The 15,875-nt window shown below is 38.9% G+C and overlaps 3 protein-coding genes across 4 annotated transcripts; 1 reads left to right on the top strand and 2 right to left on the bottom strand.

Moving 5' to 3' along the window:
* Window positions 1-949: 949 nt before the first annotated feature.
* Window positions 950-3,391, top strand: mrpl35 (mitochondrial ribosomal protein L35). The gene is made up of 4 exons (XM_031847959.1): window positions 950-1,021; window positions 1,233-1,398; window positions 1,671-1,815; window positions 2,221-3,391. Exons 1-4 carry the CDS (start codon window positions 991-993, stop codon window positions 2,407-2,409), a joined length of 531 nt encoding a protein of 176 aa, XP_031703819.1. The 5' UTR covers window positions 950-990; the 3' UTR covers window positions 2,410-3,391.
* reep1 (receptor accessory protein 1) lies at window positions 1,965-10,258 on the bottom strand. 2 transcript variants are annotated; one of them, XM_031847958.1, is made up of 8 exons: window positions 10,162-10,258; window positions 8,547-8,619; window positions 8,371-8,447; window positions 8,100-8,220; window positions 7,570-7,683; window positions 7,171-7,333; window positions 5,404-5,645; window positions 1,965-4,546 (listed from the first exon to the last, which is right to left on the bottom strand). In XM_031847958.1, exons 1-8 carry the CDS (start codon window positions 10,191-10,193, stop codon window positions 4,475-4,477), a joined length of 894 nt encoding a protein of 297 aa, XP_031703818.1. In that variant the 5' UTR covers window positions 10,194-10,258; the 3' UTR covers window positions 1,965-4,474. The 2 variants fall into 2 exon arrangements, with proteins under 2 accessions (XP_031703818.1, XP_031703817.1); XM_031847957.1 differs by lacking the exon at window positions 1,965-4,546 and having other exon boundaries at window positions 4,553-5,645.
* Window positions 10,259-11,346: 1,088 nt separating this feature from the next.
* Window positions 11,347-14,311, bottom strand: chmp3 (charged multivesicular body protein 3). Its single transcript, XM_031847694.1, has 6 exons — window positions 14,144-14,311; window positions 13,546-13,606; window positions 12,960-13,139; window positions 12,721-12,842; window positions 12,455-12,569; window positions 11,347-12,321 (listed from the first exon to the last, which is right to left on the bottom strand). The coding sequence occupies exons 1-6, from the start codon at window positions 14,186-14,188 to the stop codon at window positions 12,182-12,184; spliced, it is 663 nt and encodes a 220-aa protein (XP_031703554.1). The 5' UTR covers window positions 14,189-14,311; the 3' UTR covers window positions 11,347-12,181.
* Window positions 14,312-15,875: the final 1,564 nt, after the last annotated feature.

The following is a 15,875-nucleotide window of genomic DNA, read 5'->3' as shown; positions in this document are numbered from 1 at the left end:
GCTGCCAATGTTTTTAGTACAGGTACATATTTGAACCTCACCGATTTTGCTTCTTCTTTGGTATAATCAGCCCATTACAAGTATTCTTAGCAAAGCGATCGAGTGTAACAAACTCATGGAAATCTGTAATTTGTTTATGATTTTTTGGGCAATATTTTGAGGTGTTTTTGCCCTTTCGTTTTGTATAATCTGTGATGTTTTGATACATTCAGAAAAATCCAAAGTAAAGGTGAAGGATGCTGAAGCACAATTGAGAGGTTTACTGCACATTATAGGCTTTTCTTATAGAAAACATTTTTACATGTCATAGAAGGACAGGATTAATTAATAACATTAACATCTGCATTTAATTTCCAGATCCAGGCCAATTGAGCTGTACCCTCAAAGGGAATAAGTCATGTCTTGCTATGACAAGTGAAACAATCTATCTATACAGTGGATACTGCAAGGTTTACCAGACAGAAAAGGCTGAGAGAAGTCCCTCTAATAAGACTGTGGTTTGGTCACACAGCACTAAACAATTCTTTCCACATAATGTAAACATCCAACAGGAGACTGTGACAAATGGCACATCTCTGGATCAGATACACATGTTTACAGAGTGTGACAACCATGAAAGTAAAGTATAGAAAGACAGATACAGCTGTACAACATGTTGGGCAGTTTATTATAGGCCTATAACAACGCATCATATGTTACAAGCTTGTGTTTAAATAACATAATCTAAGTGGCAAATAAATGTACCGGGGTCAAAAGTACGATAATTCCCTCTCACATTAGGCAAATTAAATTATACAGTAGCAAAAAACAACTACCACAAAACTGTACTTTGCTGTTTTTGGATTGCTTTTTTAGATTAACCGACGCACTGATTCATGTCTTACCAGTAACAAATGCTAGGTGGCGGTAATGTATCGTTAATGTTGGAAACGACAACGTTGAAGTTTGTCCAAACAGGGCTCCGTACTTAAACCAGTATTCAGGGAAAACATGGCGGCCGCCTTGGCCAGAAGGGTGTCCGGTGTGTATATACATTTTGACTATCATACATTTTCATTGCACTCTCCTCATACCATAAATGTTTAGTAATATGTCCGTCTGTTATTGCACCAACCTTTGAAATCGTGTAGTTTGTAAGCACAGGTTGTCCGTGAAGTTGCTACAACTAGCACCAGTGCTAGGTATTCTGTGACTCCTCTCGTGTGTTTTCATGTTGTCCTTGTGCTTCACAGGGCTGCTGGGGCCGCTGTCGGTCTCTCTGTGCTCCAAGGCACCACAACTCTGTAAGCTCTCCAGCCGCATCCGGCTTCCGCCTGTCTACAGCTCTGCCGCAGCCGCTGTCCGCGCTCCTCTGCGGGCTGCAGCGTGTCTGACACCCCGGTACAACATCCTACAACGGTAAAGGGCCAGAAGGAGTCCTCATGCTCATAGTAATAGCTACTGTAACTGCTTCATAGCACACTGAATACATCAACACATACGTCTCCCTTTTAAACTCTACTAGAGTGAAGTGAGTAATCTCAGAGAGCGAAATATCAAAACCTGACCAAATGAAGCCAACTTATTTGTGTTCAGTTATGATATATTGTTCCGTAATTTGAGTGAATTGAACCTTCTTCAATAAACCCTTCTTATGATCTATCCCTCTCTGCTTCTTTGTGTTGTTGCAGGGTATTGCCACTTATTCCCAGTCTGACTCATCAACCAAGCAGAAGTCTGACATATTTCAGTCTGAAGAAGGGGAAGAGGAAGACTGTTAAATCTGTGACGGACAGGTTCATGAGGCTGCATTGTGATCTTTGGATCAGACGCAAAGTACGGTGTCTTTAACTGTGAACTGCCAAAATCACTGATTTATTTTCCTTCCTAACCCCCATCCTACCAACTGGGGCTTTTCTACAACCTTTGTTCCTAATAACTTCATATCATTGTTTTCCGTTTTAATTGGTGCCTTAAAAACACCAATGTAGGATCCCACTCAAAATCACCCAATTACAGTCTTTAAATAAAATAAACTTAAAGTATCACACACTATGAAGGGGAAAAAGGGCATTCTGTTGGTCACTTTGGAGCAGACAGATGCAGCAGACACAGATTCTCTTAAATAATATTTTGAGAAGAAATACATTAGCATTTTGCTATAATGGTATTTTCTTACAGTAGTTTTGGGGGTTAAAAGCACTGTTTCCAACCTGACTTATTGTTTCCGTGTGTAAACAGGCTGGATACAAGAAGAAACTGTGGAAGAAGAGTCCTGCCAGAAAAAAGCGCCTGAGGGAGCATGTGTTCTGTAACAAAACACAGAGCCAGCTTCTGGATAAAATGACAACCGCCTTTTGGAAAAGGAGGAACTGGTTTGTTGATGATCCATACCTGAAGTACCACGATAGGGTCAACCTCAAACTGTAGTTTGCTTATTCATGTCGTGACATCTTGTTTTCTGTTTAAATATAATAAAATCATATATCTTAAAGTGTCCTTTCTTGTCTTAAAACAGCATTTAAAAATAAAGATTAACACACAGTCAAAGTTTTGCTTCATATTTAATGGCTTGATTTAAACAGAAATCTTTAACCTAGTTAGAACAATGAATTGACAGAATTGAACCATCGTGTCACCACTTTACTGCTTTTTGTTTTACATTTCACAATCAAGTTGAAATTTAAGTAATTTGATATTCTGGCCTGCCAGAACAAAGATTCTTAGGGTCACTTAAGTGGTGTCTCATGAATAAAGTCCAAGTGGTTAATTTATCAGTAAATAAGACGTTATTCATATATATATATGTATAGCCAACGTGTGTGTACAGTCGTTGCATTTCATATTCTTTCTACAAAGCAAACAAAAATGACAAAAAATAATTGTTTACCAGCAAGGCATCTTAACAAAATCATTTAAGAAATCAAATTCTCATACAAATGAATAACAAACATGCAATGATGAGTTTCAGTCTACACACAAGTATACAAATCTGCTACTTAGCAACATATTTTTTTCTCTGTTTTGCTTTGCATGAATTTTGACAGAAGGAAATCCCCTTCAGCACTAACACTTATACTACTCACGTTGAAACACAATCTGATTTTTCCTTTTAAAGTTTTTTCACCATTTATCCATTAAAAGGACCTTTTATGTGCGTAACAAGTGTATCTACAACATCAGAGTGAATGACGTGTAAACAGAGCTGTTGTACCTGAGAAGCTTTTGTTTCAAACTTCAAACCACCCTAAATGATACAGATACCATGATGAAAAGGATAAATCTGCAGCAGACGTCCAACACGGTGATACTTTGTGTAAAATGTTGCTATGATTCAGGCTCAGTGAATTAAGTACATAATGAAAACAAAGTCTATCACCATGCGATATTAACTGAAATGCAAGTTTGTAAACCTGCAAAGAAATAAAGTCACTCCTAAAAAAAATAAGCAAGTAGAAAGGAAGATCGTTGGGTTTAGTGTTGCTCAGTTAACAGCAGAACACTACACAGTGATTTCAAACATGGAAAAAGACCCATGTGAAGATACAGTAAATAAATACTCGTGACTTTTTCCTAATTGGCCTTAAATTGACAATTAAATGACAAAATGTGCTGACAAACTGAACAGTAGATTGTCAAACAGTCTGATTTACCAAGGAAACCTCTTGCAGTAGAGACTTAATTTATCTGCGACACAAATGCTTTTACTTGTTACAGAGTAATTCTTTTTTGACCATTTCAGAGTATTAAGGGCAGCAACTTTATATTCTAAACATAGTGCAAAATGATTGTTTAATGTGAACATAGTTGTGATAGAAATACTTATATCGTGTGTGGAGACATTTTGTATGTTGATGTCTTTCTTTAAGGCTTTAATAGAGAGGTAAGTAACAGAATATTGTCTGCCATTTCATAATTACAAAGGTATGTCGTCTCATCTCGGAATGGGTTTTTGGGTGATTCCTCGATACCTTAACGTGATAATTAATCAGTCCAGAATTGACAGATGTTTCTTCATATTGAATGGGGTAAAAACAGCCTTTTCTTTTGATCCTTGGCTTTTAACACACTTGAAGAATGACCATGTCACTCTCAATGCCTGCTTAATTACTCAGTGACAGTACATTCTGTTAAATAAACAGTGTACTAATAACTGGGAAGACAGACATGCAATTGCCTACCCAAACCTGATATAGAAAAACAATCAAATCAGAAAGATGAAGTACACACAAACTGTACATAAATACAGATACAATAACCCACAAACTCAAAATGTCTATCAGCCTGGAGCCCATTCATTCATTTGTACTATCTCAATGTCACAAATGTCAGTGTTTTTAAATCATGAGCCATATACTATATATAGAGGGGTCATCATAGGTCACTTTGGTAATACCTTACTCCAAAGCAAGGCTGCTTTAGTCATGTAGCTTTTGGCCATTCAGTATTTTTACTTCTTGCAGCAAAGGCAGCTGGAGGAGTCTTTCGGACACTTTCACATGGCTTCATTGTTTGAAGAAAGAGCACTCCTGGATCTTGTGAGAGGCCTTAAGACTCTAAGAGGAGGCTGGAAGGGAGCAGAAATGCAAATATTAGCGAGAGAGCCACAATGAGTTGCACAATATTTAAAAGGATGCTGGCATTATTTTGTAAGTTTCTTATTGTCGACAAATCCCAAGATAAGACCAAAACTAACAATGTGTTAGTTTGTCTCTCGAGACTTTCTGACCTCCACACCCTGTCTGTGAATGAACTGTCTCACTACAAAGCACAGTATTCCTACTCAAGACATACATATTTAAAAGCATTTAGTTTCATAAAGAAAAAAAGAAACCGTCACATACATACATGAAGTTTGAGTCTATAGCACAGTGGAATAAGCTATACCAGTCTTCAGCTACACAGACAATACTTATTTGTAGGATCAATTTGTTGTTTTTTTCATGGGATTTGTTGACAGTCAAAAAATATAAATATCGCTGGTGTTATCCTTAAAACAGTGCCGCTTTATTCAGCATCACCGTGTCAAAGAAAGTGATATTAGGTGTTGAGATGTATTAATGAATACCCAGTAATTCCAGGGACTGATTATGCAGAATACTGGAATGCAATCCATGTCAATAGGTCAACCATTTCCAAACAAGTGAGCAACTGAAATCATGCAAGAGAAAGATCACACATTCATTTGAACTAGACAATTATTCCACTAAGATCTCAGCACATGGTTCAGCTTCATCAGTGCAGAACTCCTATTGGCAGCAAGACTTTCCACAATTGCAGAAGTACTGAACCATGATGAATTATTTAGCTACACAGCAGCAGAAATTAGTGAATTTCTGTGGTGAGTGGTGAGTGAATCACCACGCTCAAGGGGCAGTTAGAATCAGGCAGCAGCTGAGCAGCCGCGTTGACGAGGCAGTATACCTCAGGAGCCTTCTTCTTAGACAGCCTGAGCTGTGGAGAGCTTGATGCTGCCTGCACCCCTTTCTCCACCTCCTCAAGCTGCTCCGGAGCTGGAGGAGAGGGTGTGGAGGACTCGGGTGTCAGTGAGGGCGTAATAGTGCTGGATTCAGACTCAGAAGGTGAAATGGTCTCGGACAGAATCTCCTTGGAGTTCCATTGGTCCAAACCCAACATCTCATACTCAGTCATGTCAACATCCTGTCCTGTACCGTGAAAGAATGTTGATGGAAGGGATGAATAACATGTCTCCTGTCTATTCAATTAAAAGCTAAATACTTTGTGTAATTGCTATAGAGTGGCATGTGATTATTTTTGTCAGCGGGGATTATGAAAGTTCATATCATAATGTATTATCATTCTGCAAACCACAGAGCAGAGGCCAAATAGGAAGTTATGATAAGCCGGGGCCTTGTTCTCTTTTTAGTATATGCTGAATTATGTCAACTGTCAATGGAATGGACAATGCAATGACAGCAGAAGGCCCAAATATATATATTTGACAATATTGTTCAAAAGAAGTTTAAAAATGCACAAACATTTTAAGGGACAGTTTTTGTGATATATATTTTTCATATCGTCAACAAATCCCTTGAAAAGACCAAAAGCAAGTATGAAATGATCCTTCTAGCTTATCTTCTGTAAGATAGTTGTCCAAAAACGAATTAAAAACTAAATGGGCACTGTAGTTTATTTTGTGTTTATTTTGAGTCAATTCCACAATCCTGCTGCCATAAATACCCACTAAAGCACCAAAATATATGTTAATCTGCTGCTGAAAATAGTCCCCAATAAATTACCTGTTCATTCCTGTTCAAGCAATGTCTCCTAAAAACTACAGTGGTCAGCTGTTTTAGGAAATTACTGAGCATTTAAAAAATGAAATGAATTTTATGACCTGCTTTTGATTTACAGTATATGTTCAGTGGGAACCAATGGGTGTGAGAGGCAAACAGAAACATGGCTAGTTAATGGGATCTGTTGACAGTAAAAGAAAATCTAGAATAGCACAAAACCTATCCTTTAAATTAGAGGGAATACATAATGGATTATGCTAAAAATGGATTGTCCACAGGGGTGACACACGGGTTAGGCCAGCCTGTAGGTCAGGGGATAGGAAGCGCATAGGAAATGCATGTGCAGAACGGGGAAAGCATCCCTCCAGACCATCTATTCTTGCGTCAACCATCCATAATTGAGTGTAGGCATAAATAGACAACAGTTGTTAATAATATCCTCAGATATTAACAGAGATAATCTCAATTCAATTTTTTTCATCAAACCTTAACTTCAGTCCACTGTAAGCAGTTGTGTCTAAATGTTGTGCTTTTTTGAACAAAGCAATAATTATCAGATGAAAAACAAGACACCCCATCTAGATTAAAACAAACAACAACTGTGTCCACATGATGTTAAACTAGGAACAAATCCCCCCAGCTACATGCGAGTTTTATCACAGGGTGCCTGGCAGCCCTGTGAGGCCTGACCTGCTCCAAACAGGAAGGCAGGACTAAACTCGGGGGCCACTCAGGAAAGCAGAGGTTCTGAACAATATCTGCCAGCTTGAACGAGCTTGAAGGCAGGAAGACAGAAATCTACAAGATAATCTTTTTTTACACAAACAAACCAGGCACTGCTATTGCGGCTAATATTCTCAACTCTACAACAGAGTTGTAACATGCCTCCATAACGCTGGGCTTTTCTGTAATTGCCGGGGTAATGTCTGCTCACCCTTGTTGTAGCTCTCCGACTTGCTGCGCATCATAGTCTTGGTCCTATGCTGTGCTGCTGCAGGCTGCGTAGTGCCGGGGCCGGTGTTAACGGGGTCAGACTGATAGGAAGACAGATCCTGCATGCTGAAACTCCTCAGTCTGTCTGACAGGACCCCTTGGCTCTAGAACAGGTTACACCAGATGATAGTGTGAGCAGACATGTGTGACAATTACAGCATAGATCATCTTTAGGGGTATAAATAATTTGATACCAACATCATAGGATATTTTAACACTCAATAAGCCTACTTTATTCTGTGAATAGCAAACAACATGACAGGCTTGATACTCTTATATACCGTGACCTTCTACTGTACCCCCAGGTCAATACAAAACAAATATCCAAAGTCGGCATTACCTTTGTTGCAGCCATGACTGCAGCTGTGGCAGCAACATTCAGCCCCTTTCTCCCAAAATGCACAATTGTGTCATAGCTTTTGTCCTTTGCTTGGCAGAGATACTCATCAATGTCCTGAAACAAGGACAACACAAATAAATCATGTGACCATTGTGTCTCTCTTTATCATCATAATACTGTATGCATAATATTTTATGCGTTGATTTGATAAGGGTTTCTTATATTGCTTGATTGCATTGCTAATCTTCACCAACACGCTAATGTGTTTCCTGAATCAGATGCAGAGGGAAAAGGAAAGGAGAAAGGGAGGAACATGACACTTCCTCTCTCCTGTCCTGCAAACACATCTTCGACAGCTAAAGTGGAAAATTGAATTGGCACAAAGGCACTTTTGTTCTCAGCTGCAAAGCTCAAATTCTATCAGTCACATAACCATGCAGACTATTTTAAAGTGAATATTTTCACCTAAGCCTTTCCTTGAACTGCAACAGGAAGGAAAGGAAGGTAGAACAAAGGAAAGGGCTTTTCACCTTTTCTTTTGAGGAAAGAGTAGGATGAACAAACTTCCTGTATAGCACACTGGAGCCTTTAGTGTAAGGGGACAGCAGCCACACCACAAAGGCTATCTTCAGTTCATAGTAGAAAGGAATCCTGCAATAAAGACACAAAATGATGGAGCCACTGGTACAACAAAGTATCATAAAAACATGGTTTACATGTCAGTGACAAAATGTAGTATGTGATGTGAAAAGAGTCAAGAGGTATAACATTGAATAAAATTAAATATCTGAAGTGACTTACCAACAAAGAAACATGTCTGTAAACACTTCCACAGCAGTGAAAATGGCAAATATTATCCAGTACATCATCCATTTCACCTAAAATATACCAAAGCAGTTGAAGATAGTTACACAAGGTGTTAATTACATAACACCTTGCCTGACATCATCTCTTAAAAATACAATTAAAATACTCACATATTCTTTCACATCTTTTGACTTCACAGCTTTATAAGAGGAGTACGCCGGATATAGCGTCCCAAACACAAGTCTAAAAGACAGATAATGTGCCCATCAACTCCAGAAACAAATCATTTAACAATGCAGTCCAACCGATATTTCAAATGTGCATGAAGAACATATAAAATCAAGACATTTTAAATCTAATAAATCTTGGTTGTGGACAATAAAGGCTACTATGTTAGATATATAAAATTAGAACTAAAATATAAAATGTATTTCTCTGTCTTCATAGATCCATATAAAATAAGTGGAAATACTTTTTCTGTTTCAATGCATATATTTACATTTTTATCAATGAGCGTTTGGAGCTACAGCCGACATAACGTGGATTGATTATTGATGGACAGGTGGTTGTCAGGTGAGCTCAAGGTAAAACAGAAAAGGGTGCAACAGCTTTGTCCTTCCAGAAAGAAGCTATTAAATCAGCGATGCAAAGTTAGATTGCTCCTTAGCTGATTTGGCTAAACAATCTGTCCAGGTGCTTAACTTCAAGCCATGAGGTAAAATTAGCGTCCATGTGTTTTCTTCACATTTATTTTCGCGTGTGTAGAGACACCTGTGCTGCTGGGTGACCCGCAGAGACAGGACCCTGCTGAAGTGCTACAGCCAGGCAACAGCTGTGAGACCTGATCAAATTACTGACCCACATCATGTTGCACCTCTCCGGCCTAACTGTGTCTAACAGCGTTAAGAAACACAAGGACACTCAAAATAAACAGATCCTCTGTGGGAGACGCAACTAAACACTTTAGTTGAAGATTGGACCCAAAAATGAACAGCCAGGGCTGAAGCAGTTCTCCGAAACAAGATCTTGCATCCTAAATTGAATTGTCTCACTATTTTGAGGTCGGGCCTGCCGTGGGTATACTCCACACGGTCTGCAATTGCGCTGATTCATACTTTGAGCAGGTAAAAATAACCACAACTTAAATGTCGCCTTAAGCATTTCAATTCAAAGCTGTAAGATAATATATCGCCAAATATGCATAGATGTCATATTACATGAACAACTTGCATTGTAACCTGAGAAGGCTGACCCATCCCTTTTGTTTTTTCCAATATGGGACATCAACAGAGAATATAGCTCCACTCAAAGACCGCTCCTGTTGTTCAGTCACCTCGCGGCTCAGTGACATTTAGCTTTCTGCCAGTGAAAGACGTCTCTGATTTCTGGATCTGACTCATATTATCATTTCATGCATGACAATGGATTATTCAGCCAATCACGTCACCTCTTTGTCTGTAATTAAAAAGGCAGCTGATAAACATAAAGAGTGTGAGGGTGCTGAGCTCCGGTCTACACAGGCCTAGCTCAGCATTCCTGCTGCTGAAATGGCAAAGTACAATCCTGTGGAATTTGGACTGTTTTTACAAGCAAAACAATTAATAATAAACAGGCGTCTGCTCTCCTCACACACTGACGTCTGATTCTGATTACATAGACAATTTGCGGGGGCTTGCATAGCGCGCCGCTCACAGTGCCGTCAATGAGCGGCTCAAATACTTGCAAAAAAACGGGAACCACAATGTATTATTAATCTACGGGAAGAAATAATAAAAAATTACTTACACCACAAGTCTAGAGATGATCCAGGAGACCATTGCGCTGGAAAGGACTGGACACGCTATGTGCGGGGAGGAGTTTCCTCCAGACAGGCGCGTCCAGGCGGCTGCGTCTGGACGCGCACAGGCAGCAACGTGATGCAGGAGAAACCATAACTCATATCCATAGATGGCAGTGTTGCATCGCACAGACACTCAGTATGTCTGCTGGGTAAAGGCGAGGCTGTCTGGTTTAACAAGTGTGTTTAGATGTGATATGATGGTATGCGTTACCTGGTTGGCTTGGAGGCAAATATTTTCTGTTGGGCCTGAAAAGCAGTTTCAAATGCATCACGTGGGAAGGGGGGAAACTACGCTATTTATCATTATCGATACATCTGTTGCTTATTTGCTTGATTAATAATTTTAGTAAAAATGTCTATCACAACTCCCTAAACCCAAGTGACGTCTTCAGATTGATTGATTTGTGGGACCAACAGTCCAACACCATTAGCCCATTTATGTCCTGTCAATTGGCTAATCTATGAATCAACTAATTGTTTCAGTGCTATATGTTATAATATAGCCAAATATAATTTATTAGAGTAATACAGCTCTTAATGGGTATGAAATCTCTCAGCAAACCTGGGAACACCTGCTCCATTAGAGCTACAGTACCTTTGTCAGCCTGTGGCCTACATACTGAAGCCAGAGAACAGAGGCAAGGTTTTGTTAAAGTACAACAAAAGCTGCAGAGGGAGTGCTGCGACTAGTTGAAATATAATCCTTTTGTCCTTTCTGAAGGCAAGAAATGGCTTAAAAATAAGGGTACCAGAAATGCTTTACATTTCCTGCCCTTCTTAAAAAATACTCCACATATCAATGTAATATTACTGCCATTGTCCGGTTAAATGTAAAGATTAATTATTTGACATAGTTTCATACTTCCAGCAGTTAGGTTATTGCTAGACTATCGCTGAACATCGAGCAGTTTTAGTTGCGGGACAGGTTTTTGTGTCAAGAGATTTAGATTTTCCTTGCAGTTCAGTTTCTCACCAGTTGAGTGGGCTTTTGCGAGCCAGCAGGTTCAGATTTCCCAAAAGCCTCTGATTAGATTCAGCACAAACATTTCGTGTATATTTTGACATTGAAGGGCTAAACGTACGGTAAGTAATTGCTAAAAGCAGAAACATGTGTAATACAGTTTGCTTATTGGCAACCTTGGATCTTAAAAGTTTATTTCCTTATTTTTCCCCAATTCACATAGAAAAATGATACACACAATACTTCCACAATACATAGGTCCTGCACTAACCAACCCTTCAACTTCCTCTGCATCGTCCGGCTGAGAAGGAACTCAATTGTGACACAAAGTCAAACATTTACCGAGCTAAATGTTAATGCAAAGAAAATCGGTTCGGGTGGTATGCGTGCATTTTTCTGATGATTTCACTTAACGTGTATGACCACATATAGAATAGATACATATTGACTGCACAGACTATCAAAGGAGAAATCCACCCACCATCTCTAGTGACTCAGATAATGTAGGCTAGTTACCAGTAAACAGAACAGCTGTTTCTTACAAAATGTATCCGAAACAGATCAGAACAACTGCCGAGTAGTGATCAAGGGTGTGATTTAAGTGCAGGGTGGTTATTTAATCGCTTGTTTGGATCATACATACGTCCATCACCATTCCATAACTTAGGACAGAAGATATGATGAACCACTATAGGCACAGCAGGCTTTTCATACTTACATTATATACACTTTCAAAAACCTTCTGTTTGACTTTGGATAATAAAGACTTACCGAGGGTTACCCCTGATAATAACAAGACAAAAAGCAAAAACACATTGTTCTATAAAAAAACGTTTTGAAGACATTAACTGTCATCGCACAAAGTTAACCCCAAATGATTATGTGAAATACTAATTATGACATGAAGCTTGGAGGATGCTTAGCACTGTAGACCCAGCACCAGAATTGTCTCTGTCCTTATCGGAGTGAGTAAACCGACTTTGACAGAACCGTGGCAGTTCACCTTAGCTCCTCAGAGCTGCCAATCTTGACTGCATTGCTTCAATGTCCTCTTCTGACTCATCCTCTGAAGCTGCAGCAGCTACAGCAGGCTGTAATTCAGGCAGGGCGTCTGTGACTTTGCTTGGCGCTTTGCCAAGGGCACCTAACAAAGGAAATAAACAGAGCATTCAGTATTATTCAGACCTAAATCCTTAGAAAATCTAGACACCAAAACCTTTACCAAAACAGGAATGTAACAATCTATTGTGAGGATTTAGTTGAACAAATGTCTTCACCTGCTGTGATCTCAAAGAGGATCTTGTCAACTTCCTCCTCTGCTGCTTCCTCCATCTCCTCTCCATCTTCCATGCTCTCAAATGTGTCTTCCAGCATTTCCTCAATGATGCCAGCCTGAAAGATGAATATGTACACACAATGCCATGGCTTAGCTACTTTTTCTTCTAAAGAAGCAATGGCAGATGGTGGTCTGATTAAGCCACAGCGTTCCATTCACTTGATTATAAGTAAATTGTATCTATTCGTGTCGGACACTGCTGCTGACCTTCATCATCTCCTTTGATAGTTCCCTCATGGTGGCCTGGATCTCTGGGATTTTGACAAGGTTCTGCATCGCTTTCATCACCTCCGTGCTCTTCTGCAGGGACCCGGCTACACGCACTAGAGCTACAAATATACAAAATACACCCTTCACTGACAGTGCAGAGGATAACATTAAGATCCATGATGAAACTTTAAATATTCCCCTGTCCAATCACTCAGATGATGTACTCCCAAACTTACCAAGCTGATTCTTCATGCTGAGTTGCACAGAGTTCATTTGGGCTTTGGAAGCGTAAAGTTTGGTGACAGCTCGTTTGGACTGAATCATCTCCTTTGCGAGAACCACACACACATCCCTCTGGCCCCTTTTGGCAGCATCTTTGATGGATCTTTTAACTTTTTCTTCTTCCCTTTGAATATCTGAAAGGAAAGGGCACACCATTATGTACACCACAAAAACTAATAACATATAATTCGGTCATTGCATGAAGTGGATAATGAAATTATGCAACAACACAAATTTACCATCTTAAGGAGTGACTGCCTCATGTTTAAAGTCATCTATACGTTTATACTATTCTATTTGACATTGAGATAGTCAGCTGTTGTCAGTTCAAATCGATGTGTTTTAAGATGTTTTAAAGCAAATTGCCCGTATTTAGCTTCAAAACAAATAATGTGATTATCTCTTCCATTTATTTTCAGATAGTTAAAATTATAGACTAATCATGAAACGACATGAACGTAAAAGTAAACAGACATTTCACAATAAAAATATCCTTTTATAAAAAGTACAGTTCAGTGTCACATGTTGACTGCATCTTACCTCGAATTTGTCTGTCAATCACTCTCGATTCCTTCCTGATTTTTTGAGACCACTCATTCACCTGAAAGTATACATTGTTGTTTACAAACTGCGTTCATATTGCCAGTTGAAGTACGTTTGTATTACCCTCTTCAACATGGCGTTTCGTGTAATATTAGACTAAAGCAATGTACAAGTTCAACCAGCTAGCGTCACATTGTAACAGATCAAAGCTACGCTAAAGAAAACACAATTAGGACTTGTTTACATTCACGCCACCGACAGCAGACGAGTGTTAGCCTGTATGCTAACTAGCTAGCTCTTGCTACACAAATCAAAATAAGATTGGCTAATCGTTTACTGAGCCATACAAACAAGTGTATAACGTTAAAGACTGTACACATACTGCGGGGTAACACTGGGTACTATTACAGGGACTGTTAGTTCTTTTAAAACGAGACTAACATCAGTTAGCAAGAAGTAGCAACAGATTGGACGAAGTATGGGGCGTTAAACTGACAGCTAACGTTAGCAAGGTTAGCAAAAGGCGCTGTCGTTGTTGTCTTACTACGGACACAGCACTCAAAGACAGGCCTGGTCTTCAACAGGAACTACTCACCAGCTCTTTGGGTGATTTGTCGGGTGATTTGCCGAACAGCCCCATTTTGATTATTGAGTTAAATGCCAAGCTAACCCACTTGACTGACACTAGCTAGCTAGCTCAGCTTGTTGAACCAGCACTTCCTGTTCTCGGGCTCAGTACGAACATGAGGGAACGTTCAGTCTACCTGGTCCTCATCAAGGAAACAAAGACAAGTGCTATAGTGAGGATAACATCGAAGCAGACACACAACCAATACAATTATGTGTTTATGGTAAATCTATTTAAATATATAAAATTATTTTAAATAAAAGATATTTACAGTGCATTCAATGATTAGTCAAAACCTAAAGTAAGAGTAGTAAAAGTTAAAATATCTGTAATTACATTCTGACTCAGACACCTTAATTCCAGATATCTCAATTAAATTCTGACTAACCATAAATAAAATTATATAATCTGATCCTCAATAGCTTTCACAAAGAGGTCAATAATTCTTCCCAGGGCCCACACTGATTCAAAGTTACCTTTAATTCAGCACATTTAAAGACATCATAATTATCTATTATACATTTCATTTGAAGATATCTGAAAGGTATTAATCAAAACAAGTCGCAATTCCTTTTAAGAGATCTATTGCATGGCTCCATGTAAAATATCTAAAAAAGCCAAATGACTAAAGTTAGTTCTTCCCTGTTAGTTGTTTTCTGACACGTTGCATCTTTAAAAGTCAATAGCAGAAATAAAACTCAATGAGTCACTGGTGGAAATGTACTCAATTAAATGGGCAATTTTGAGATTGTGGTATATTTACTTTAAGTAGTTTTCTTTATGCTATTTTCTACTTCTACACCACTACATTCCAGAGGGAGATATGGTGGCCTTCTTTTAACTCAACTGCACTTATCTAACAGTCATTGTTACCAGCTCCTTTGCAGATAGGATTTTTCATTCAAACCTCTGTTCAATTTTTCAAACATAATAGGCTGTTATAGATACAACTATACCCAACAGCATATAAAGTAGTAATTATTATCTCCACCTTTACTCCCATTAAAATGCTTGTTCCACAATAATGTTAATACTAATTTAATAATATATTGTAAAGTAATACATTCCAAGGAGGCAAGTAGCCTATGCTTTTCATACTTTAAATATTTTTTTGCTAATAATACTTCTGTGCTATTATTGAAATAAAGTCCTGACGCAGGCGGTATTACAATTTTTTTATTTAAGAAAAGGATATAAGTACTTCTCACACCACTGCAAAATATACAAGGAAAATAATGGAATTAAATATTCCTGCATTTAAAGAATCCACAGAGAACCCCGTGTTAAAGAGATATTCAGTGATGCAGTGCACCAACCCAGGATGATGATGGTTTATTTGGCTTATTCTTTCCATTCAACAGTTACTACATATTTTACATTTTAGGCCTGACCACACCTGTGTCACCGGTATGGGGGTTTCTCTGTCCGAAGCCTTTCAGACAGACAACTTGCAAACTCCAGATATATGTAACGCTACTTCTCACAGATATAACCGTAATGTGCAACCATCGGTCCTACAGCACGCGACATTTAGACCGAGACGCTCTACTTGACAGTTTAAATTGAGGGCAAACATCGCTGTAATGCCCCTGCTGCCCCTACCGCTCGTGACGTATTCCACGGTCCCCCTTTCCAGGGAGTTCTAGATTTTTCTGTTATCGATTGCTTTGTCCACCAATCACACGAGGGTTAGGGTCTG

The sequence above is a fragment of the Anarrhichthys ocellatus genome, unplaced genomic scaffold, assembly GCF_004355925.1.
Source record: "Anarrhichthys ocellatus isolate YVR2014 unplaced genomic scaffold, GSC_Weel_1.0 scaffold7, whole genome shotgun sequence".
In the NCBI taxonomy this organism is placed as follows: domain Eukaryota; kingdom Metazoa; phylum Chordata; class Actinopteri; order Perciformes; family Anarhichadidae; genus Anarrhichthys; species Anarrhichthys ocellatus.
Note: the sequence above shows the minus strand (reverse complement) of the source record. Positions and strands in the feature narration are given on the sequence as shown.

Coding starts and splice junctions, on each gene's coding strand:
- mrpl35 (XM_031847959.1), top strand. CDS start 991: ATGGCGGCCGCCTTGGCCAGAAGGGTGTCCG. Junction 1,022..1,232: donor CTTGGCCAGAAGGGTGTCCG/GTGTGTATATAC, acceptor TGTGCTTCACAG/GGCTGCTGGGGCCGCTGTCG. Junction 1,399..1,670: donor CGGTACAACATCCTACAACG/GTAAAGGGCCAG, acceptor GTGTTGTTGCAG/GGTATTGCCACTTATTCCCA.
- reep1 (XM_031847957.1), bottom strand. CDS start 10,193: ATGGTCTCCTGGATCATCTCTAGACTTGTGGT. Junction 8,221..8,370: donor ACAGACATGTTTCTTTGTTG/GTAAGTCACTTC, acceptor TCTTTATTGCAG/GATTCCTTTCTACTATGAAC. Junction 7,334..7,569: donor CAGTCATGGCTGCAACAAAG/GTAATGCCGACT, acceptor AACCTGTTCTAG/AGCCAAGGGGTCCTGTCAGA.
- chmp3 (XM_031847694.1), bottom strand. CDS start 14,188: ATGGGGCTGTTCGGCAAATCACCCGACAAATCACCCAAAGAGCTG. Junction 12,843..12,959: donor CAGCATGAAGAATCAGCTTG/GTAAGTTTGGGA, acceptor GTATATTTGTAG/CTCTAGTGCGTGTAGCCGGG. Junction 12,570..12,720: donor TATCAAAGGAGATGATGAAG/GTCAGCAGCAGT, acceptor TTCATCTTTCAG/GCTGGCATCATTGAGGAAAT.